This window comes from Scophthalmus maximus, chromosome 14 (genome assembly GCF_022379125.1).
Source record: "Scophthalmus maximus strain ysfricsl-2021 chromosome 14, ASM2237912v1, whole genome shotgun sequence".
NCBI lineage: Eukaryota > Metazoa > Chordata > Actinopteri > Pleuronectiformes > Scophthalmidae > Scophthalmus > Scophthalmus maximus.
Window position 1 is genome coordinate 8,386,126 of NC_061528.1, and position 22,320 is coordinate 8,408,445.

The 22,320-nt window shown below is 42.7% G+C and overlaps 4 protein-coding genes across 7 annotated transcripts; 2 read left to right on the plus strand and 2 right to left on the minus strand.

The window, feature by feature from the left end:
- Positions 1-41: 41 nt before the first annotated feature.
- Positions 42-8,605, plus strand: zgc:113337 (uncharacterized protein LOC503741 homolog). The gene is made up of 7 exons (XM_035651578.2): positions 42-269; positions 832-947; positions 1,050-1,370; positions 2,517-2,846; positions 4,702-4,986; positions 5,471-5,572; positions 6,738-8,605. The coding sequence occupies exons 2-7, from the start codon at positions 866-868 to the stop codon at positions 6,743-6,745; spliced, it is 1,128 nt and encodes a 375-aa protein (XP_035507471.1). The 5' UTR covers positions 42-269; positions 832-865; the 3' UTR covers positions 6,746-8,605.
- Positions 8,479-13,940, minus strand: si:ch211-214p13.8. 3 transcript variants are annotated; one of them, XM_035651582.2, is made up of 6 exons: positions 13,675-13,940; positions 11,764-12,099; positions 11,631-11,669; positions 11,418-11,549; positions 11,293-11,324; positions 8,479-11,105 (listed from the first exon to the last, which is right to left on the minus strand). In XM_035651582.2, exons 2-6 carry the CDS (start codon positions 12,068-12,070, stop codon positions 10,782-10,784), a joined length of 834 nt encoding a protein of 277 aa, XP_035507475.2. In that variant the 5' UTR covers positions 12,071-12,099; positions 13,675-13,940; the 3' UTR covers positions 8,479-10,781. The 3 variants fall into 3 exon arrangements, with proteins under 3 accessions (XP_035507475.2, XP_035507474.2, XP_035507472.2); XM_035651581.2 differs by lacking the exon at positions 13,675-13,940 and adding an exon at positions 13,068-13,258 and having other exon boundaries at positions 11,418-11,546; XM_035651579.2 differs by lacking the exon at positions 13,675-13,940 and adding an exon at positions 13,068-13,254.
- Positions 13,941-14,610: 670 nt separating this feature from the next.
- si:ch211-214p13.7 lies at positions 14,611-16,802 on the plus strand. The gene is made up of 4 exons (XM_035604588.2): positions 14,611-14,766; positions 15,307-15,326; positions 15,411-15,451; positions 15,653-16,802. Exons 1-4 carry the CDS (start codon positions 14,747-14,749, stop codon positions 15,827-15,829), a joined length of 258 nt encoding a protein of 85 aa, XP_035460481.1. The 5' UTR covers positions 14,611-14,746; the 3' UTR covers positions 15,830-16,802.
- A 1,689-nt stretch (positions 16,803-18,491) lies between these two features.
- On the minus strand, positions 18,492-22,320 carry si:ch211-214p13.9 (cell surface glycoprotein CD200 receptor 1-B). 2 transcript variants are annotated; one of them, XM_035651474.2, is made up of 7 exons: positions 21,893-22,320; positions 20,853-20,891; positions 19,825-20,130; positions 19,181-19,447; positions 18,965-19,061; positions 18,819-18,861; positions 18,492-18,718 (listed from the first exon to the last, which is right to left on the minus strand). In XM_035651474.2, the coding sequence occupies exons 1-7, from the start codon at positions 21,960-21,962 to the stop codon at positions 18,647-18,649; spliced, it is 894 nt and encodes a 297-aa protein (XP_035507367.1). In that variant the 5' UTR covers positions 21,963-22,320; the 3' UTR covers positions 18,492-18,646. The 2 variants fall into 2 exon arrangements, with proteins under 2 accessions (XP_035507367.1, XP_035507368.1); XM_035651475.2 differs by lacking the exon at positions 20,853-20,891 and having other exon boundaries at positions 21,893-22,318.

Consider the following 22,320-nt stretch of genomic DNA (forward strand, 5'->3'; position numbering starts at 1 on the left):
GGGCGCTGTGGTCTCCGGCTCTGCCTGCAGTCAGAGCTCCGCTGCATCAAGCCAATAGAGAAGTGTGGCGCTGCCACTGGCTGGTGTTCATTGTGCTGGTGGTGCGCGGAATAGAAAACACTTGGATGAGTAAAAATAGTTTCTAACGGGCGCTTGAACTGGAGTGATGTTTCAGAAGACTTCGGGATGGTAGGGACAGACGGGATGCTGCAGAAGTAGAACATCTCCAGCTGCTGGCTTTTAACTTTTGTCCTAGGACACAAGTCGAGGTGAGTGTCTTGATTCATGAGTAGACAAAATATGACAGATAAATACAAATTTTTCCTCAGTAGTCTTGGATCATTTAATCATGTAGTCAAAACTGGAACCTTTCTATTGTTTCTGTCTGTCTTCAATGAGTAATGTGCTATGATAGGTTTGTATTTTATATTAAATCAAGTTCATTGTGTTAAACTTGTATTCATCCTGTTGTAGATCAAGTCAGTGATGTGGGAGATGTGTTGAAAGAGCTCTTGTAACTCAGAGAACAACTGATGACTTGTGTCTTACCCGAACATCATTGTTCATCAGATGTTGTCGCAGTTGAGGAAAAATGTATTTTTGCACTGCATCTCGCTGAGCTGTTTCCTGGACACTTTAATGCAATTCAACATGTTGGAAGCGTCTGAGTGACCACAGGAGCTGATCTGGCACTCGGAGTTGGGGAAATGAGGTTAGCTCAGCCCGCCAACATTCCCTCTGTGTCACTGCTGGATCGCCAGGTGAATAAATTGTACAGTATAGGAGAGTTTGAGGTTTGGCTGACGAATGATAACTGATTCTCCATATCAGAGTGCCGCTCTTCCGTCTCCCTGTTAAATGTGCAATGAAGAAGATGACGATCCAAGCTTCCCGTAGGAAAGTTCTGCAGGTGTGTTTGCTCCTGGCGCTGGTGGGAGGACTACAGGGTGAGGAGATAAGGAACACATCAAATTGAAACCTCACAATACACCAAACTGGAGTATTTTTTTATGTACAGTATGTAATTGACCTCAGGGTGGATGTATCAGGCAGGGTAACGGCACCAGAGCATCTGGAAGCGCCTGTGGAGAAGCCCTTCACTCTGACCTGCAGTGTTTCAAGGGTCGGGGGTGAATCCCTGAGGCAGGTGCGCTGGCTGGACGTCCAGAACCAGACCCTGCTGAGCTACCAGCCCGGCCAAAGGGACAGCGTGAGTGGACAGCAGCACGTGGAGCTCGCCGCGTCCCCAAAGGACACCTCGGCCATCACCATCCGCAGAGTGGGCTTCCGCGATGAGGGTTGCTACACATGCATCTTTGACATGCATCCTTCTGGTTCGAAGCAGGGCAAGACCTGCCTCACTGTCACCTGTGAGTACAGGCCTTCATGACAACTACTTTGATTTGAATGAACAAATGTGCAGATTTTGGAGGAAATGGAAGAACACCAGTATGTTTTAGTGTAGATAATCCCTATGTGTGTGTTATCTGAGATCCATAGGATCACTACCAATACACTATAGATCACACATCAGATCTGAGAGGCATAGGAGAACACGTCCTTGTAGCACAAATAAATAACTCCTCTGGCATTAAAGAGATTCTCTTCATTTACTAAGCATTATTCAATTTAAACAAATGATAATGGAGCTACTGTTTTAAACAACTGTTAAGTAATTTAATGAACAAGAAACATGCTGTTTGACATTATTGACACTTCACTGTTGTAGAAACATTTCAAAAGATTTACTTCTTTTTAATATAAATTAGTTGCTCAACAACAATATGAAATGGGACAATAATCGTTGTCCAGGTCGAGTAATGATCCCGGCGACATACACCTCACCCCTGCAGATGAGCTGGGGAGCTCAGAGATCCAGAATCAGATGTTTGAATCAGAACAAATGTCCTGTCCTCTGTTTGATCCAGAATCAATATCATTCCCATCCATCTGTTTTTGAGTTTGAACTTGAGAGATTTGTTAGGGGAAAGCTTCCAGTGTAAGTGAGCAATTACACGGCCTCACAGAGGCTCTTACTAGAGAATCATAAAATGACTGATTTCAGTTTTCCATTGTTTCTGTCGGCGTTTGGCTTAACCTGGATGAAAAACGTTGGATGCCCGCCTTTTGCCCCCGCCCATCAAAACTAAACTAAACCAATTCTCCAATAGACCCCGGGGATATGTTCTTCTCGCTACAATTTGAATATCAATCTGCTGTGAGGATTTACTGAGAAAATATGTGAATACAGATGTCCTTAACCACTCCTAACCTCTGAACACAAGTTGATGAGCCTGTAGAGGCTCAGCCAGTCAAGTTAATAAAAAGCTGGACCAGAGGGAGAGGGCGGGCTCATTCGACTAACCAGACACAGCTGCTGCAGATTCCAGTGACTGGCTTTTGTTTTCGGGTGCCTCATATTTCTGATTAACTCTGTCCTGTTTTTCCCCCCTCTGTCTCTTCGTTTCCTCTCCATCATTCCTTCTCTGGCTGCTTGCCTTCGTTTTTACTCCCAGCACAAGTCACCGTGGACAGCAACAAGACGGCGGTGATGGGCAAGAAGGCGTCGCTCGCGTGCTCCTTTGGTTTGCCCGAGAAGGTGCGAGAGGTCATATGGAGGTACACTCCTGCGCAAGGGGACTCCACAGGAGTGGCCTCCTTTGCGAAGCGCAGCGACCCCATGATCGAGCCGCCGTACCAGGGGAGGGTCTGGCTCAGCGCCTCCCTGTCCGACAGCCAGCTCACCATCCAACCCGTCACCATCCAGGACGAGGGCTGCTACACCTGCCTGTACAACACGCACTCGGACAAACCAAAGAGTTCCACAGTTTGCCTCTCCACCTATGGTATATACAGATGTTTTCCACACGCAGCTATCACTGGTGATGATTTTACACATGATATTCATAAACAGTCCACATGGAAATGCCGGAGCTCCCCCTTTGTGGAGCTGTTCATGCGTATGACAGACCTGCCATAAGCCCTATACCATATGCTTTGCAGATTTTTTCAATACTGCCTTAAAACAAGGTTCACATGCTCGTATGTGCTTTGTACGAGTCTTGTTAGTTGCTCTCGTCATTCCTCCTGCCCAGACAGGCTCTGAAGTGATCCCTTGCGAGCAGAACTCCAACGCAAGAGATTGGAGACAAAATCTAAAATCCTCGTACTGTGGGAAAATTCTTCCCAAAAAGAAAACTCATTTAGAAAATAACTATGATAAGAGTACAATGCTGATATCACTCGACAGCAACGGTGCAAGATGTTGTTTTTTTATGTTGTCTTCATATGTTAGTATTATTATGAAAACTATAGTGTGTGTATATAGCAGCCTATATACAACAAGCGCTTTGTTTTTGTCAGTAATAAGTACGGGTTTTTTCCGTTGCACATTGGTGCAGAGTACTTGTGAGTGTAGATGCAGCAGCCGGTGAGACGGGCTCCTGTGGAAGGAATAACAGCCAAAGAAACGCAAGGGAGGCTTCACCCCTGGGACACAGACAGGAATGTTGATCTTTCCCTCCTTCTGATTGCAGCCGGTGAATGTTTTTCATGATACAGCAGCAAAGCGGAGCCGTCGGGGTGATTTGTTAACACAAACACAGACCAGTGTGTCCACGTGAAGAATGGGCCATTCGAGGAAGAATGATGGAGGCAGGGAGCGAGGTCCTGATGCATGACTGTGACAGTGTTCGCAGCAGACACTGATTCCCTCTGTGCTTTGTCTCGCTCGCTCTCACTTTGCTCATTCGCTTTCCCACTTTTCACCCGCTCCCCTTCTCTCACAGTTATCTCAACAAACAAAATGTGCTTTTGTTTGATTTTGAACTGTACAGTACACTAGGTGTTCCTAATAGTGAAGCTCAATTAGCATTAATGGCATTTTTTTTTCTCGCTGCTCATTGCTCACATCATTCCTCCACCCTCTTCCTGCTCTGGATGATGTGATTCCCTCTTCCTTTACTCACATACAGTCCAAAAACACTGTTCTCCTACTGTGGAGATTTTTCTGAATGTAAGTTTTATAGTAGAATAAAATTACATTTGAAATCTTTACCTTTGAAAAGACACAATAGCAGTGTGTTATATATCCAGTGTGAAGATACAGATTCTGTGAAAAGCTGTTGAAGCTATAATTCTTGTGCTCATTCGTCGGGCACTGTGGTTTGGATTGTAATCAGCATTTTGTTTGTGTTGTGGATTTACCCAACCCCAAAATCTGACACTGTTCCAGACTGACGTTGGGCAAAGTTCATTACTTAGAACTCCGAGAAGACGATGAAACTACGAGGGCCAACTATATGTGGTTGAACGTGTTCCTGCCAACGAAAATGTTCTCGGTTCCAGTGTATCACATTCCTCGCTCAGCCCAGAGAACAGAGAATTGAAAACAGCCTCAGATTTGCTTATGGAACTTAAGTGTGCAGGAATTCACATACCGTAACTGATCCAGAGGCTTCGAGGATTTTCCCAGGTATCATCTTAGCAATTTACAGAAACATGCTTTTAAAGATATGCAAACACGAACCCAACCAAAATCTGAATTCTGTCCAATTTGTAAATTGAAATAAGTCTAATATTTCCACCGCTGACAACATACTTTACTCATTTCACTTAGCGTTTTATGTATTTAAATCTTTGCACAGGGCGTGTCAGTTTGTTGTGACGGTCGCTCTAATTCTCTCTGTATGTTCCCCACAGTGCTGCCCAAACCCCAGGTGAGCTACAAGACTACCTCTCCCGGTGTGATCGAGGCCAACTGCACCTCAGTGTCACGACCCCCGGTGGAGATCGTGTGGAACGTGGAGAGAGATAACCGCACCATGGGCCCGCCCGTGACCACACAGCTCCCGCAGGGCGACGGGACCACCCTGGTCGTCAGTACGCTGACTGTCCGGTCAGGACTGCTCAAAGACGTGTCCGTCAAATGCTTGGTGCACCACAAAGGCCTCGAGTCACCGATTGCTGTATCCATGAACACTAAGAGTGAGTTGGTGTCGGGTGGATGTCCGTTTCATGAAGCCTCGTGAGCCAGAATACCACCAAGGATATTCAAAAAAGGCAGAGGGTGTTTTGGGATTTTAGCTGAAGGACAGCAACGATGAAAGAAGTCGTCATACTAATCACTGCAAATCTTTCAAAACAGAAACATTACAAATTTGCATTAGGGTTTTTAGAATAAGAAAAGAATAAAATAAAATAGAATAAGCATAATGTAAAATGGAATCTAATAAAATAGAGCTATGTAGAAAAATTTGACACAGATTTTAAGAACAAAGTAACGCAGAATACACTAAATTACAGGAGATTGGTGGAGTGCAATACTGTGTCAAGTGAGATGTCATGAGTAGCTGCAAGTCAGAGCAAAGTGTAAATATACAATGAAATACTACATTTTATTATAAATATAAATTATAATACTCTACCCAGATATCGACTGTGAAAACTGTGCACCTTTCCTTTGTTCCAGTTGGGACGGCTCTCACCATCCTGATCTCCGTCACCACGGTAGCAGCTCTGTTGGTCATGTCCCTCTGCTTCTGCCTGTGGAAGTGTTTCTTGCGCAAAGAAGGTGAGTGTCAGTGTTCACAACTGTCCTTATTCATAAACATATGGAAAATGACTCAAGACACGATTAAAAAGTATTCCATGGTGTTGTTTTCTTCGTGGAGTGATGGAGCACCACGGTGCAGTGAACTCTTGAAGAGTAGTGCTCTGCCTTTCGTGATCCAGGCGTTGTTTTTCTGGCTTACTCTGGAAAGTTTCCTCTGGTTCAACTCAGCCCAAGAAATCATTTTAAGGTTAATAAAAATGTAATTTCTAGGTCTCCCTCCCTATTGTAGGTTTTGGCAAACTGCCCAGATGCTGCAACAGAAACAACAAAAAGGAAACAGGCATCAGAAAAGTGTTCTGCTTCAGTTATGCCCTGAGTTTTTGTAAAAATCATCACAGTATAAACACAATACTGATTTAATAAACAGTCAGTTTTATCATGAGATAACCTTAAAGTTGCAGGCATTTTTGGAGCATTTTTGGAGCATTTATTTGGAGCGTAGATTGAAGTGAGGAACCCACAGGCTGTGGTCTGACTTTGCGGCTGCCGTTTGCTTTATTGAACATGACAGCCACGTCAAAATAATGTTTTTTATACCTGCACTCAATCTGCACTTTACTCCCACGTTCAGTCACAGCTTTCTTTCTGTGCACAGAGGAAATCCAGCACAGTCGGACTAACAGAAAGATGGAATATGTCTACGCTTTCTCTTACTTGCTTTTACTATTTTGTGGCAGAGAAGGAATGATGCACTTCATGCCTCAGACCTGGGGTCCTCATTTTTGAGGTCTGCAGCTGGAACCTTCTCACACTCGCCACTTATTGCTCTTATGAAGACGTGATTTTGGTTGAATTGTTACATGATTTGTGACAAAAAGTTGTTTAATAATAGTTATTACTCTATGCTCCAGACCTCATCACATCTTTTTCCATACCAATATGATACAGCTACTGGATGTGCAGCTGCTTTACAAGCGGTAGTGTTCCAGAGTTAATAAGAGGGATCTTTATCGATATGCTTTGATGGTCCTCACTGCAGCTTTGGCACCAAGCCACACTTGAAATTAAATTTCCCCTTTTTATAAACCGTAGAATAAACGTTGGAGAGCTTGAAAATGTTATGCTGCAATCTTCCATTCTGTGTCATTACTTCTCCTGCTCTCTTTGTGCATTTCTTTTTCAGTGGATTAAATTTTCCCGAGCAGGCCAGGGCCTGAAAAGAAGAGCCAGTGCTTCTCAGACCCAACTATGCAGAACTGATTCCCTGCATCATCATCAACATCCTCATTATCAACATCATCATCTTGGTACAAATTGAAGATGTTCTGACACGCCTCTTTAGGTGTGTCCATCACAATCCTATTTATGAGCACCGACCGTTGGACGTTCAACTCTGCTCTTCTGCCTCTGCATCTGACTCTCATATAATCTTTAGGCTGTGCTCACTTGAAGTCTGCGAGGGAATGTTGACTCAGGCACTGTAATTGATTGAGTCGATGGCCACAGATTCCACGACAAACAGCAAAGTCGCAGTACAGCAATTTCGCCGGTACAGCATATTTCATGTCCTTAAAATGTTTCCCTCTGTGTGTGTCTCTGTCTTTTTCCTGGTTCTTAAAGAATAAGTCTGGTGACATTTCATATTTTTTCTTACTAAAAGTAAATCCTATTTTTAAAAAAAACCCACCAAAAACACATCAATGAGCCATATGGTGCAGCAGAGACATGCACATTGGCACTGTATTTTACACCATCCTGCTCACTAGCTCATTCAAATGTCTGTTAATCCACGGATGAAAATAGTCCCCATGATGCACCATTTATCCTACTGCTGTTTGAGTAACATATGTTAAAAACTAGTGTCCAGCTGTATGAAATGATTTAGCTTTTTGTAATGTTGAAACCACATGTTCATGCCCTATTCTTAAAGTTGTTCTTCGTTAGTCTTAGTTAGTTCATAAACCAGACCAGTATTATAGAGATGGACTAATGCTTTACTGTAATATGTTTTGGATTTTAATGGGCTTTACGAAAGAAGGAAAAATATAGAATATGTAAATATAGAATAACACAGCTGATCTGCTTCCCTTTAAGATTTCTCTTCTTCTTTTACCTCAGTCGATGACCTCCATCACGTGTGTTGTTTTGTGGAAGCTGGGTGGGGTGTGTGAGTGTTTGTGTGTGTGTGTGGTGAGAGTGTGTGTGTGTGTGTGTGTGTGTGTGTGTGTGTGTGTGGTGAGAGAGTGTGTGTTTTTGTGTGTGTGTGTGTGTGTGTGTCTGTGTTTAGTAAGAGTTTGTGTGTTTGTGTGTGTGTGTGTGTGTGTGTGTGTGTGTGTGTAGAGGTTAAATTCCATGAAGAAATAGCTTGAATCAATTCCCTGAGGAAGAAACGCTGAAACCTTTTTGGTGCCTCTGAGAGGAATGTTTCTCTTGTTGCCTTGTCTCCATCATAGAGTCCAACGAGTTCCTGTGTGTGAACTCACGTTGGGCTGTTGAGGTGAAAAAAATGACTCAAGGCTGCAGGTTTAACATCCCACAGAGCAACTCTGCTCCTCATCTACATCTATGTTGCTCTGGATCAATGAGGCCCCGCACACGCCTGAGATATAACATAATGATGCTTCTGGGATATATAAAGTTTGTGTAAAAAAATGTGTGTGCATTTAAAATGTGAGTTTCATCCTGAAATAGTCTTGCGTATGAAAGCATATGATTTGAATCTGCCAGTTATTTACTTTATGGACAGAAGAATGACTTGCAGGTCGTTGGACTTCAAGCTCAGCACTTCAATCGCATTCCTTCCTCATTAGTAATATGATTATTCAGTCGTAATATGATCGTCAGTGGCGTTCCTCTGTCTGTTTTCAGTATATGTGTACAACACTGATTATGAGCTCAGATATTACACAAGGATAACTCTGAAATGTAGTTTCAGATTAGTTTTTAATTAAAAAGCATCCAGTCCTGTATAGAGCAACTGTTGACACAGTGTGTTTATGACCAACTATTTAAACTTGACATAATAAATGCAACAAAAAGAATAATAAAACATAAGTGTCTGCCTCTTTATCATTTTTTTTTTAAATCTTGCCAACCTTTCAGCTTTTTCTGCTCAGCTTTTAAAAACATAAAAGTCCTCTCTGATGTGCCACACCTGCCTGCCAGATGCCGGGGTTTTTTAGACCTTTTTCATCCTAAGCCAGGCGGGTTATGATGGACAACTGCAGAGCAAAACAAAATATAATACACACATGTTGTGCACACAAGCGAGCTTACTGCACTTGTCGATTCTGTCCCTTATGTATTCATAAGCTCTGCGACAACATAGGATTTTGAACTGTCAGATTATATCTGTTAGATAAATATTGCGTTACAGCTGGACCTGATTTGAGACAGCAGAGAAGAAGACTACTGCTGAGCTGGTCTTAAGGGTTTTAAGATGTTGGGATGTGGACTGATGCCACACACACACTTACACCTCTTTAAGTATGTGGCTTAAGATCCGGAGAGAGGGAGTTAGGAGTTGTGAGCGAGTCCACGCGTGTTAAATGCTAAGAAAGTTTGAAAAGCTGAAACTTTTTCCCGAGTCGGGCCTGACCGGGCTTCGGTGAAGTGTTGAGGCTTGATGGTTAATGGTCCTTAAAATATTCCCCTCTTTGTGTCTCTGTCTTTTTCCTGGCCCTCAAAGAATAAAATATACACCATCCTGCTTGCTATGGCTCACTCAAACGTCTGTTAATCCACGGCTGACACATAGCCCCCAGATGAACGATTTATCCTACTGCTGTTTGAGTAACATTTTGCATTATTTTTGCATCCAGCTGGATGAATTATTAAGCTTTTTGTGATGTTGAAACCATGAGTGAATGGCCTTTTAAAAAAAAGTTTGGTGTCTTAAGTAAGTTAGTTGAGGTTTGATGGTTTTCTGTGCAATTGTTAAAAAAAAAAGTGTAGTAAATTTGAAAGTCTCCAGCCATAAAACCCTGCCTGGATCAAAAAGACACTACATTCCTAAAATATAATATAAAAGTTAACCACACCAGAGGCTATTTAATGTAAATGAACTCTCAATTTGCATTGAGAAAATAATAAATCTCTTCTTTTGTCAATTTGAATGTCAATGACGAACTGACAGACCGAAGGTCTGATAACTTGATCATATCTCGATCTGTCTCAGACACTGCCTGCGCACCCTCCATCTCTCTGCCGTCTCAACTGGAGCTTTGTCCACGAGAGAGAGAGAGAGAGAAGAAAACACAACTAGTGATGTGTGTGAGAGAAACAGAGAGGGGGGGACTTGTGTGCGGGCTATACCAGTCACCACAGCTTACATATGAAATATGTTTGTCGACGATAACTTACTGTAGTCTGCTATGTCACCACTAGCTGTGGCTGTGGTTCCCAATGTCACTTGTGTAACATTTCAATAAATTTGCCATTTTTCTAGTGAAATTCTGAAGATGTTCAGATTTTTCTGCCGCTTATAAGCGTTGTGGGTAGATATGATATTTGTTTTAGGGGCTTACAAGCTCAAAAGAGTACAGCCTATACTGTGGGAACATATCGTCCTAAAAAAATTGGTTTTGTTGTCGACTTCTGGTGACTTTACATAGGAAATCGGTGGTCTTACACTCGAATGTGAACTGGTGGTTAACGGCATCTGCCGCCACAAAAAGAATTATGTCCCAATAACCTTTGATGTGCCATTCAACTTCCTGCACATGTAAACTAAACCAGGTGCAACATTTCCACTGGCAGCAGTGAAAAACACTGAGGTCGGTGCGGGACAGAAAATCCGTGCGACGTGAAACGTCGGACTTGTGAATATGTTATGATATGTGGCAATTGTGACATCTCTCTCTCGCGAGAACTACATGATGAGCCGGGCCAAATTATACTTTCTGCAAAATTGTCATGTCATAACACATGGAAAGTGCAAAAATAACTATCAAAGGCACCACATCTGCTGCCTTTCAAAGAACAAAATACTTGCACTTGTCACAGACCACCAAAGCGAACCGCCTGCCAGAACGTCAGCCAACACAGTCAAATAAGTCAAATTTTAAAAAAGCATTTATACAGGTCGTATAAATTAAGTTAATGGGGGGGTTTAACAAAATCATAACAAGACATTAGGAATATAAAGAAGTATCAGCTGTAAGAAATGTGACATTGAGAGAACAAATAGATCTGATGCTTTGCCTGTAGCCTCCTCCATCCGACTCCTCTACAGGGGGGCGGGCCGTTTAACCACCGTGTACTTGGCACTGGCGTCTCCTGGGGGTTTGTCTTGTCCAGTGGCAGCGTGATGTTTTCTGGCGGGAATCCCCGTCTGTGCATGGTTGATGACTGCGTACACGGCATAGGGAGACGCTTGCCTTTCCTCTGCGGTGCGTCCTGCCAAAGGCTGCTTCCCACCGGCGATCGGGCAAGGTGGCGACCCTGCAGGCCTCGGAGAGGGGGGGGCCTTCCGGACGAAGTGGGCTTGCTCGACGGGAGCGGAAGGAGCACCCCACTTGGGGAGGGCAGGTAGCATGTGGGCGGATGTTTCCTGTGGCACAAGAACACGATTGAAAAATGCTGCTCCGTGACTCCTTTATGATTCTGGATTGAAGGATAGTTCGTCCGAGAGTGAAATGAGAAGACTCTCCCGACGGCTGCTGGACGAATCCTCTCATCCAACTCTCAACGAGAACACCATATATTGAACTATTTGCAGCAACGCTGCATCACGCTACCTGTCCCTTTGTTGGCTTGTGGGTCAGCATTTCTGTGAGGAAGACAAATAACAAACAGATTGGTAAAAATCTACAAATGTTTTGACGGCATGATCCTAAATGTGAATACATCTCGACGTTCTTACGTTTACAGCCGTGAAAATGCAGGTGAGTCAACGCTGTGATGGAGAAGACCAGTAGAGCTATGCCACCACAGATATAGACGTAGGGGAGCCAGGACCCAGCCTCATCACCAGCAGTGCTCAGGGACACAACTTCTGTACAAAGGACGATCCATGATCAATAGTCTGTAGCCAGCGAAATGTGTGTATATTATCAAAAAATATAAAGGTTCTTACCTTCACTATTGTCAGTTGATTCGACCCCCTGGTGTATGTCTGATGGGAGCGATAGATAGAAATAACATTCGGTATATGACATAAAGAACATGTTTGGTTTTTTTTGCAACGAGGGAGAGAAACAGCTGCCTACCTGACACTGAGATGTTGATGGTATGACTGATCGACTCGTATTCATACGCTTCTAAATAACACTTGTACAGGCCATCGTCATGAGCAGAAATCCGTTTGAAAGTTAAGTATGAGATCAGTTCATCCTTAGCCCGGCCGTCTTTCTGTCTTATTTCCACATTCTCTGTACTTTTCATCCGTTCGCAGCGGTTTCGGTCGAGTATTTTGCACCAGGTGACGCTCAGCCATGTTCCACAGTGTCTGACCGGGCAGCCCACGCTCAGAGGCTGGTGTGGAGCTATTTTCAGAGTCGTGCCTCTCCGGACCATCACATCAACTCGACACGGGTGAGACGAGCCTGGAATTTAACACAAAAACAAACAAACACTCGTGATTTCACCTAAACTCAAAAATCTCCAAAACCCCAAAACGTTGTCTTTTATCATTCTCTTTGGATCAAACAACTTTGACGAGAAGCTGTTCATCATTTCAAGAATAAATAAATTAAATAGAGAAGATAAAAACTGCTCTGCTCGCTGTTGCATAAGAGTGATTTATTACTGTTCATATACAGTTTGTTCTGAGTATTTTACCCTTTTCTCATTTTCTTTTGTTTTTCTTCTTTTTATGCTTCTTTTATTTCTGCTCTCTCTTGTCTCCCCCCTTCTTTCCACCCACCCCCCCCCTCCCACACACTTCTCCCCTCTCCCCCCAACCGGTTGCAGCAGATGTGCGCCCACAACTGAGTCCGGTCGTGCTAGAAAGGCTTCCTGTCAAAGGGGCATCGTTGCTCTTTTCAGATATTTTGATCATAAAATGGCCCAGGCACTATACGGTACATCATCACAGCACGACACTTCCCAGAGATGTTATCAGCATTTAAAAAACATAAATCAACTATTGCAAAGCTTTTGAGTCAAACCCTTTGTTGTTCTGTTTCCCAGTGGCAGCGGCAATGGCAAATAAATGAAATGTTGAAACTAATTGTATTAACTATTTTATTTTAAAAAAATATTTAAAAAATAAAATATAACTATGATGATTTGATTGCCATATAAGCACCTTAACCCAATTTTCCTATTTTTATTTGGTCTCGTTACTAAGTAATATGATGACTTATTAATTAGATCGTTTAAAAATCCAACTGTTGTCATCCTTTGATTTCCAAAGCCTTTGTCCTCTTCCATTTTGTACTTTTGCACAGGTGCCCCATGTGTATTTTATATAGATATATAAATGTATACCTCATAAGTCGTATATTGACATTTTAATCTCAATCATTACACTTTCTTTTGTCCAATCAATATCACCAGATAAAAGCCTTACCTTTACGAATTCCATGGATGGAAACAAATAAGGAGAACATCATCAGACAGGTGTACGGCAGTCTGTCCATTCTGCTCAGTAAGTATACTTAGTAAATGAAAAACCTAATCATAAACCCCTGCGACTGATTTCACTTGTGACAAGCTCACCACTTCCTGACCTCCCACATGCGCTTCTAAGACCATCCAGCATTTGAGAATTTCCGTGTGTCATGGGGCGACTCTGTTTCCGACGTGCACGTGTGAAAGTGACACAATGCATGTCATCTTTCTGTGTCAACCTTCTTTATACAGATTGATTGAGATATCCTACTCAACGTTTTTCTTCAGTCGAGGACACCTGGGATCACATTTGTAAGATTCACCTTGTCAACAACACAGACACACTGTCCTAAAATGTCTCAGATATACACTGGAGCTCAGCAGAAAATTCAAAGCCGGACCTTTACCTTAGGTGCATGTACATTCCCGTGAATGAAGAAAAAGGGTTGAAATCCGTCCAACACAAAATGATCTATAATACATAGAGTTTCAACCAGACAAGACCTGTGAAAAAGCGTGCATGTGTCAGCAGTGTGTTCTGGAGTTCACCTAAATGTTCTCCTCACCTTTTATAAAATAATAAGACGCTTGCTTGCTTCCCTTATCCAATCTGGACAAATATGCGTGGCTCCCTCAGACGAAGTCATCAACAAAAGTCTGCCAGAGTGCTGCAGGCATGCAGCTGAACGTCGAGTGAACAATGTCCAACATGGGCCTGCGCAGTTCGAGAAAACTACACAGCAATGATTCTGCTCCCAGTATATTCACATCCACTGCATGATTGCACGTTTCCTCACCTCTGATTCTCACAGAACTATGCAGAGGATGTGCGTTGACACTGTTTATACGAGGGGTGATTATTCATTTTTGTTAAGCCAACAAACCACCTTTCTATGGTCGACTGAGGGCATGTCTCTGAGGTTTGTGGATCTCACCAGGACCTTTCCAACAGCGCCCTCCAGTGTGAAATAACTTATACATATACATATACATACTCTGAGAGTACAACAATATATCTACTCGAGCATTATGACCCTTACTCCCATAGAGGTCATTCTCTTTCTTACTTTTGAAAAAGGTTTGCAAATTGAACTGGACTTTCACTGAGAGCGAAGAGAGGTCGGCGACTTCCTCATTTTGCTCCACAAGAAAATTTGCAAAATCATGCAAATGTGACGATAAAGCAACAAACAGCCCTCTCATACGTGCTGATGTGAGATTCTGGCCGCTGACACTTCACCATACGCCACCAAAAGAGTCTAAATTTTCATATTTGAACTCAAAGAATGTGTCTGAATCTGAAGTTGTATTGAATTATACTAGTCAGTCAGAGTCTATCTCAGGTTCACGCCTACAACCTACAACATGTGGGTGTGTGTGTGATGAGGAAGAGACTAAAGAGAAGGAAATAAAAAAACAGTCTCCTCTCTCTCTCTCTCTCTCTCTCTCTCTCCCTCTCTCTCTCTCTCTCTCTCTCTCTCTCTCTCTCTCTCTCTCTCTCTCTCCTGTGGCCTGTGTGCATCAGTGACATCAGTGACAGTGTCAGGTTGTTGCAGTTGCGCTCAAGCAACCAGGCACTGGTACCTGCAGCCTGCTGACGAATACAGTGTGAGCTGATCCAGATTCTGCGGGCACATCATGGGAAACTGCACATCAGGGTAAGTGTTCATCCTGGGACACACATCGAGCGGATCCATGTCACTGTCAAGAAAAAGCTGGGGCCTCTTGTTGAAGTTAAACGGGTGTTTGCAGCGTCTGCGCGTGCTTCAGCGGGGAACCAGTCGTCACCGTGTCCTCGCCGATAACAAGTCAAACGCACAGAATGAACTCTGCCGTGCGATGCAGAATGTGGTTGTTCGCAGCTGATCTGAAATGTTGTACCTAGTGAAGAATGCAGAGTTCCCCATCCGGGGTTGTTAGTCCTCGACAGACATTTGGTCTCAGAGCGATGCAGAAGGGTTTCCTGTTCCAGCGCACACTGTCATCTGTCAGGGAGTCAAGGGAGCCCTGCTGTGGGGTGAACACTTAACATCTGAAAAGCTGATTTTTTTTTTATGTATGATGGTATTTTATGATGTAAAAGTCCCAATATCCAGCGAACATCCAATGAACCCAACACTAGTCAGATGTATTGCTTTAAATTTGGATGACTGTGTCCTTATTGGGGTTTTTCCCATTTCACTTTGTTTCATTGTCAGGACAAAGAAGAAAAGGAAAGGTAAACCTACATTTGTAACGTCATTTTTTTGTATTACATTCATATATATTTGTTGCAATTGTAAATTGCTGTTTCCTCTTTCAGGGAACTTTGCACCAGATGATAGAAACAGCACAGATAATAAGGTAGACGAGTCCTCCCCCATGATGAGCATATTTTCCACTGAGCATAAACATTCATAGTTTAATAGCTGCAGCTTTTCATAGGACATGGTGTGTTTTGCCAACGCAGCAGATTTGCATGTTGGTTTCTGTTGTAGAATGAATTTAAAGGAAGTCATAGGGTGATAGATTTACCATCTCACCCTGTGTCTTATCTCTACACAGCCTACTGAGGATGTAACATACGTCTGTATTGACTACAACGCTGCCAAAGGATCAAGAACAGCCAAAACTTTGACCAACGATGATTGTGACTACGCCACAATTCACGTCCCAGCAGAAACTTTATCTGAGTGCTCATCTAAAGACGACTGTGCAGATGATTATGTGATTATGGGATGAACATATAGTTCCGTTCAGGCAATTTCAAGATGCAGATGGAGTAGATAATAGCATAAAGAGGAGAACTGTCAAGTTTCCAGTTGAACTGCTCAAATCTTGATTTTCGATGGAAAAAAACTGTGACAAAATGAAAAAGAAGAAAAAGCCGCTCCTCTCCTCCAACAGCAGCTGTGGAAACATCAAATCCCTGAGATGCTTCCCTTCACCTATGAGGAAACCTGATGTCTGGACAATGTGAAGGCCTTTTAGTCTGATATTCCCGACTTCCTAATAAATGTATCAAACATCCTGAAGCAGTATACGTCAAGGCTCAGACTCGAAGACCTGAAGATGCAAAAGGGGTCCGTCGGTTCTCCAAGGACAGTCACACTGTCACACTGCTGAGAACAACACCAAAGTGTGAAATATTCAAGCCATCTGTGGAGTTTTTTTTTAAATGACTTAGAAATTATTCCAAATGCATACGTATCGTTTTTAGAAAATGATATATATTTCAAAATTCTCCATCTCCATCCGCTGTCACAAAAGTTTGATCTTTATCAATAGTTTACTCCGCCTTCAACCACAGTTTCAGTTGAGCCCAAGTTAGGCTGCATAACACGTCAACAAGCCCAGACTTCAAGTGTCACTCAACTGTTTGCACTGTAGAATTGTGTGTGCACTTTACGTCACATGCCATATCATCAAATTTATGATGACAGAATGTAATGTTGCAAAATTTTTCCTCCAACGATCTATTTCTCCCTCTACTGCACATGCGCCACCTAAAATATACTAGAAATACAGACTGTATTTAAGGCCTTAGAGTTTATGTTTTGTATGTCTCAAGGCACTTTACATAGTGAGGTCGCGACCTCGCATGTACCTACCTAGGATTAATTATATTGATGCATATGAAGTGCACAGTAAGTTTTTTTTGTTTCACTGGGAATTCATTGATCTTTTTATTTGATTAAAAGTTTACCAAAACCAATTTTGTCCATTATTCTTCTGCAGGAATATTTGCATAAGCCCTAACCGTTCTGTGTTCTGATCTCCACAGTAGATGGCGGTAGAGTTCCTATCCTACAGTTACCACTTCACAGAAAACATCTCATCAGAACAAGTGCACCTTGTACGTGTCAACTTCTTGTGTCAAATGAGGTCAATGTGTTTCGAAGTATTTTAATAACTCTAATTACATATTTACACATTGACATAGGAATACTCCACATTATCCTGAAGCAAATTGCGTCACTGACTCTAGTCAAAGGTTATCATCTCATTGCAGTTAATCTATAAATTATAATTATGTCTAATAACAGCCTGTGCATTTCATGTGCAGCATCAAAAGTCTGTGGTTCTGTAGTTTAGGCGTTCCGCGTCGGGCCGAAGACTGATAGATTAGTTCCAATTGTAGTCATGAAAAATCCTCTCCACGGGACCCACACACAGAGAAGTGGGCCGAAGTTTTTGTGGATGGGTGCAAGGAAGTGACATCAGGTGCATCCCCTTTCCCGTCAGTCAGGTGTTTGATTTGTGAGGCTCCCGTCCCTTATCAGAAGTCTTCCATCTCACTCCTCTGTCTTTACTACGTCACCACTTCTTAGTTTGCCTAAAAAGCCACACGCATTAAAGTATGTGTGTGTGTGTCTGTGTGAGTGTCTGTGGGAGTCTGTGTCTGTGTGAGTGTGTGTGTGTGTGTGTGTGTGTGTGTGTGTGTGTCTGTGTGTCTGTGTGTGTGTGTGAGTGTCTGTGTGAGTGTGTCTGTGTGTCTGTGTGTGTGTGTGTCTATGTGTGTGTGTCTGTGTGTGTGTCTGTGTGTCTATGTGTCTGTGTGTGTCTGTCTGTGTCTGTGTCTGTGTGAGTGTGTGTGTGTGTGTGTGTGTGTGTGTGTGTGTGTGTGTGTGTGTGTGTGTGTCTGTGTGTTTGTGTCTATGTGTGTGTGTCTGTGTGTCTGTGTGTGTGTCTGTGTGTGTGTCTATGTGTCTGTGTGTGTGAGTGTGTGTCTGTGTGTCTATGTGTCTGTCTGTGTCTGTGTCTGTGTGTGTGTGTGTCTGTGTGTGTGTCTATGTGTCTGTGTGTGTGTGTGTGTGAGTGTGTGTCTGTGTGTCTATGTGTCTGTCTGTGTCTGTGTCTGTGTGTGAGTGTGTGTCTGTGTGTGTTATTGGGGTAGGGTGTCTGTGTGTCTGTGGGAGTCTGTGTCTGTGTGAGTGTGTGTGTGTGTGTGTGTGTGTGTGTGTGTGTGTGTGTCTGTGTGTCTGTGTGTGAGTGTCTGTGTGAGTGTGTCTGTGTGTCTGTGTGTGTGTGTGTCTATGTGTGTGTGTCTGTGTGTGTGTCTGTGTGTCTATGTGTCTGTGTGTGTCTGTCTGTGTCTGTGTCTGTGTGAGTGTGTGTGTGTGTGTGTGTGTGTGTGTGTGTGTGTGTGTGTGTGTGTCTGTGTGTTTGTGTCTATGTGTGTGTGTCTATGTGTCTGTGTGTGTGAGTGTGTGTCTGTGTGTCTATGTGTCTGTCTGTGTCTGTGTCTGTGTGTGTGTGTGTCTGTGTGTGTGTCTATGTGTCTGTGTGTGTGTGTGTGTGAGTGTGTGTCTGTGTGTCTATGTGTCTGTCTGTGTCTGTGTCTGTGTGTGAGTGTGTGTCTGTGTGTGTTATTGGGGTAGGGTGTCTGTGTGTCTGTGTGTCTGTGTGTGTCTGTGTGTGTGTGTGTGTGGGTGGGTGTCTGTGTGTCTGTGTGTGTCTGTGTGTGTGTGTGTGTGTGTGTGTGTGTGTGTGTGTGTGTGAGTGTCTGTGTGTGTGTGAGTGTGTGTGAGTGTGATACATGTGCAACAAGTCTGCAGCTCAGTTATAGATAGAGTTCACACGTTGGATATAGCTGGCGTAGGGCTCCACTTCTTCCACATCCTCTAACCTCTAAAAAAAACAACAACACAGACAACAGAAATGTCAGGAACTAAACTTACATTGTGTAAAAAAAACAACCAAAAAAACACGTTTAAGGAAAGTGACCCACCGGTGGAGTTTTTGATGATGACGTGTCAGACTTCTGGCATCGCCTGGCCGAGGGTGGAGACACAAACCAACTCAGTGACTCTGCACAATAACTTGCAAGTAATCATTGTAATTGTGTGTTTTTTTTCATCAAATGAAACTCCTTACCTCAACAACATAACTTTCTTTTGTAAAAAATATACAAATCCCACCAAAATTACACAGACACCCACACCGGTAAGGATGAGCAGCCAAGGGAAATAACCTGCAGTGAGAGAAGATCCAAGGTTCGTTAATGATCAAGTAACAACTTGAACTTATTGCTTCTGAACTCTTTCTCTTCTTCTTCTTCTTGTGCCATGTTTCTTTCTGCAGCAGCCTGACCTTCTTCATGTTCTGGCACCAGAATCCTCTCCTGTTCCCATAACGTGTGCCTGACAGCACAGGTCAGGTTCTCTGTATCCATGCCCTCCTCGAGCTCCAGTCGACTTTCCACTGTGATGAATCCGTCGCGCTCGAGCGTTTCCACGGACGATGAGTTTCTGCTGTGACTCCACTTGATATATGCAGCAGGTTTTCCTCTTTCAGCTCTGCACACAGCCACCACCTTGTTGTCCCTTCGCTCTAACCAGGCCGATATAGTGGGAGGAGCTGAGCCAGGGAAGACACAACAGAAAATACAACTGCTGTATTAAAAAATATCTTTCCTTTTTCACACCTAGCAGATATAATGTTTGCTTGCCTAGATTTTACTTTCATACAAATGTTCTACTGCTTGGTGAATATAAAATATTTACAGATGAGAAGTGACGAGTAAGGCTGATGAATTATCTTCGGGAACTGAAACATTGTATATAGTGTAAAATTGGGGGTTTTTTTAAATTTACACTCGAGGTTCAGTGATATATTTTTAAAAAAATGAAACTGAATTCAGTTTTTTTTTCATTGATGCTTTGTGCTTACAGTGAAAAGATCCTTATTTATTGATGTATGGTTCTTTCCTGTGAAGGGAAAAACTGAAGTCCTACCTGTGATCCCCACGTGGATCACACAGATTTGGTTTCCCCCGCTGAAAACAAAGTCACACTTGTAGACCCCCACATCCTCAGCCGAGAACTTCGGGATGTGCAGGTACGACCGAGATGTGGAACTGTTTCTGAGCGACTTGCCATCGCCGCAGGTGTCTTTGCTTTGGTCCTCGATGCTGAAGGAAACCTCACAGTTTCTGTATTTCAGCTGAATTTTCCAAATGACATATATTGTCTCATTCCATGCTTTGTCGCTGCACGTCAGGTTGACAGCCCTCCCCAGGTTGAAGTTTAAATTTCTGATAACTGAAAAAAAGGAAAGGATAGTTTAATTATTTTTGCACACAGTGTGGAAATGGTTTTGGGATATTATGTCATAGAATAATAAACACAGTCGGTTTGCTCTTATATACAGGGAATAAAAGTTTATAAAAGTAAAGAAAGAATTGTGTGACGTGAACAGCCAGAGACCAAAAATGTCATTACGCAAACTAGAAATAGTCCGCAGCAGAGAGATGACTATAGACTGTAGCATGACAGGATGAAAAAACAGGAATAAAATGAATCATACAACTACTTTTATGGTGGGGACATATATGTATAAACTTCTAAGCATATATGTTGCATAATGACAACTATCTGAAATGATAACATTTTATCTGGAATCCTCTGAAGCATTGTGAACTATTATTATTGTTAATAATGATGTTTACAATGATGCAAGGCTAACAGAATCCAAGAGTATTTTATGATCCACTGCATTACAGGGTCAGGGTTAGTCTTAATATTTCATAATTACATTCCAAAATGAGTTAAATAAATTAATGACTGAACATTTCTACTTCTACTAAACTACGACTTCTTCTTCTAATTTCTACTCAGAAGTGGATTGACGAGGAGAGGGGGGATAAAAATGTAGATTATAGTGTTCAACGTTCATCTCTTCTTACTCGACATTAATGGTTTTATCTATCATTTTACTCATACAGCAAAAATATCTGGGAAAAAAGATAATAAAATTTGTTTACCACCAGTGCTTGAGTTGACAGACGAGCTTTGGTTAGTTCCTGAGAGAGATGATGGCGAATTTAAGAAAAAAGGTTAGTGGAATGGTGTGAGGGTTTTTTCTCCTTTCAGAAAGTAGGAGCAAGTGTTTCATTCAGAAGCGTTTGAACAGCAGAGTCATTGTGGCTTACCAATTACCTGACATTTAGGTGACACTGTCAGTTTATTAGTAAGTTAATGAGTAAATGGAACAAACAAAAAAACTAAGTGAGGGGAAATACACTCTATGCTTCTGAAAGGAAAATTGTGGGGTTAACCCCCCCCCCCCCCCCCCAAAAAAAACAAATTTCTGAGAGGAAAATGAAACTTATAAAATGTTCATGACTTGGAAAATGTATTGTTTATTGATTGATGTTTCCCGCAGGGTGTTATGAGGCCCTGACACTTGTTTGCTACTGAACAGTGGCGGGGCAGTAAAAGCACCGATGTAACACAGAGGTGGAGGGACGCTGCAACGTCTTGCCCCGATCTGAAACCATGATTTCCCCTATAAGCAGCAGCCGGCGCCTTGAAAAAATACATGGGGCAATCGTTTCACACATCTGTTATGAAACATTTTCCTTTCCTGCCGGCTTCTTGTATTACCCCACCTCCATACACGCATAATCTTTCCGCTGAGCGTCTGCACTCTGAGTCATACAGTACCACGATAATCTAACAAAAATGTCAGAGCAGCTACATTTACATATACAGTAAGTGGATAGTTTTTTTTAATACACGCCAGATATTAGAGATTACGCCGTAATGAGTCAAACTATTATGAAAGCATGATATTGGAGTTACACTACAGGTACATGTCACATTTGTATGTGCAGTATAGAGCACCACAAGTGACACATTCATGAAATAGTGTACTATCATGTTGTTAAGACAACTAGTTACAAGGTCATTTTTATGGGAATGCATCCCCCCCCCAGGTGTCTATCTAAAATCTGTATCTTATTAGGATTTAAAATGATTGAATATTAAGCAATATGTAAGTAAATTGCGTTTGAGTTCAAACCTGGGTCCAGGCTCCATGCTTCAGATACCAAGAGGATGACTGCGGCGCGAATCCACATGATGTCCCGCATCTCCCGTCGTCCTCAGGTTTCCTCTGTGAAGTTTCCTCGGTGCCGCTCGCTCCAGTGAGACAAGCATCAAGTCTTGTCCTCAGTCCTCGGAGGTTCGGTCCTGCTGTGCTGTCATGTTATTTAGCGGCCTTCTGCATTTTCACTTTATCTCTTTCTGCCCGACTAGCTCGAAGGGGTTGGGTGTGTGGCAACTTCTTCACCCCATCCGGACGAGGTGAAAATCCGTGACAACCCTCACATTTAAGAAATGCAAAAGACGTGTGACTAACAGATCCCTCCCTCCGTTTTTCTCTTCCCCCTCTCCAAACCGCTTTCCACCCAGACATCAGCCTTTTTCCCCACACAGGATGTCATCTGA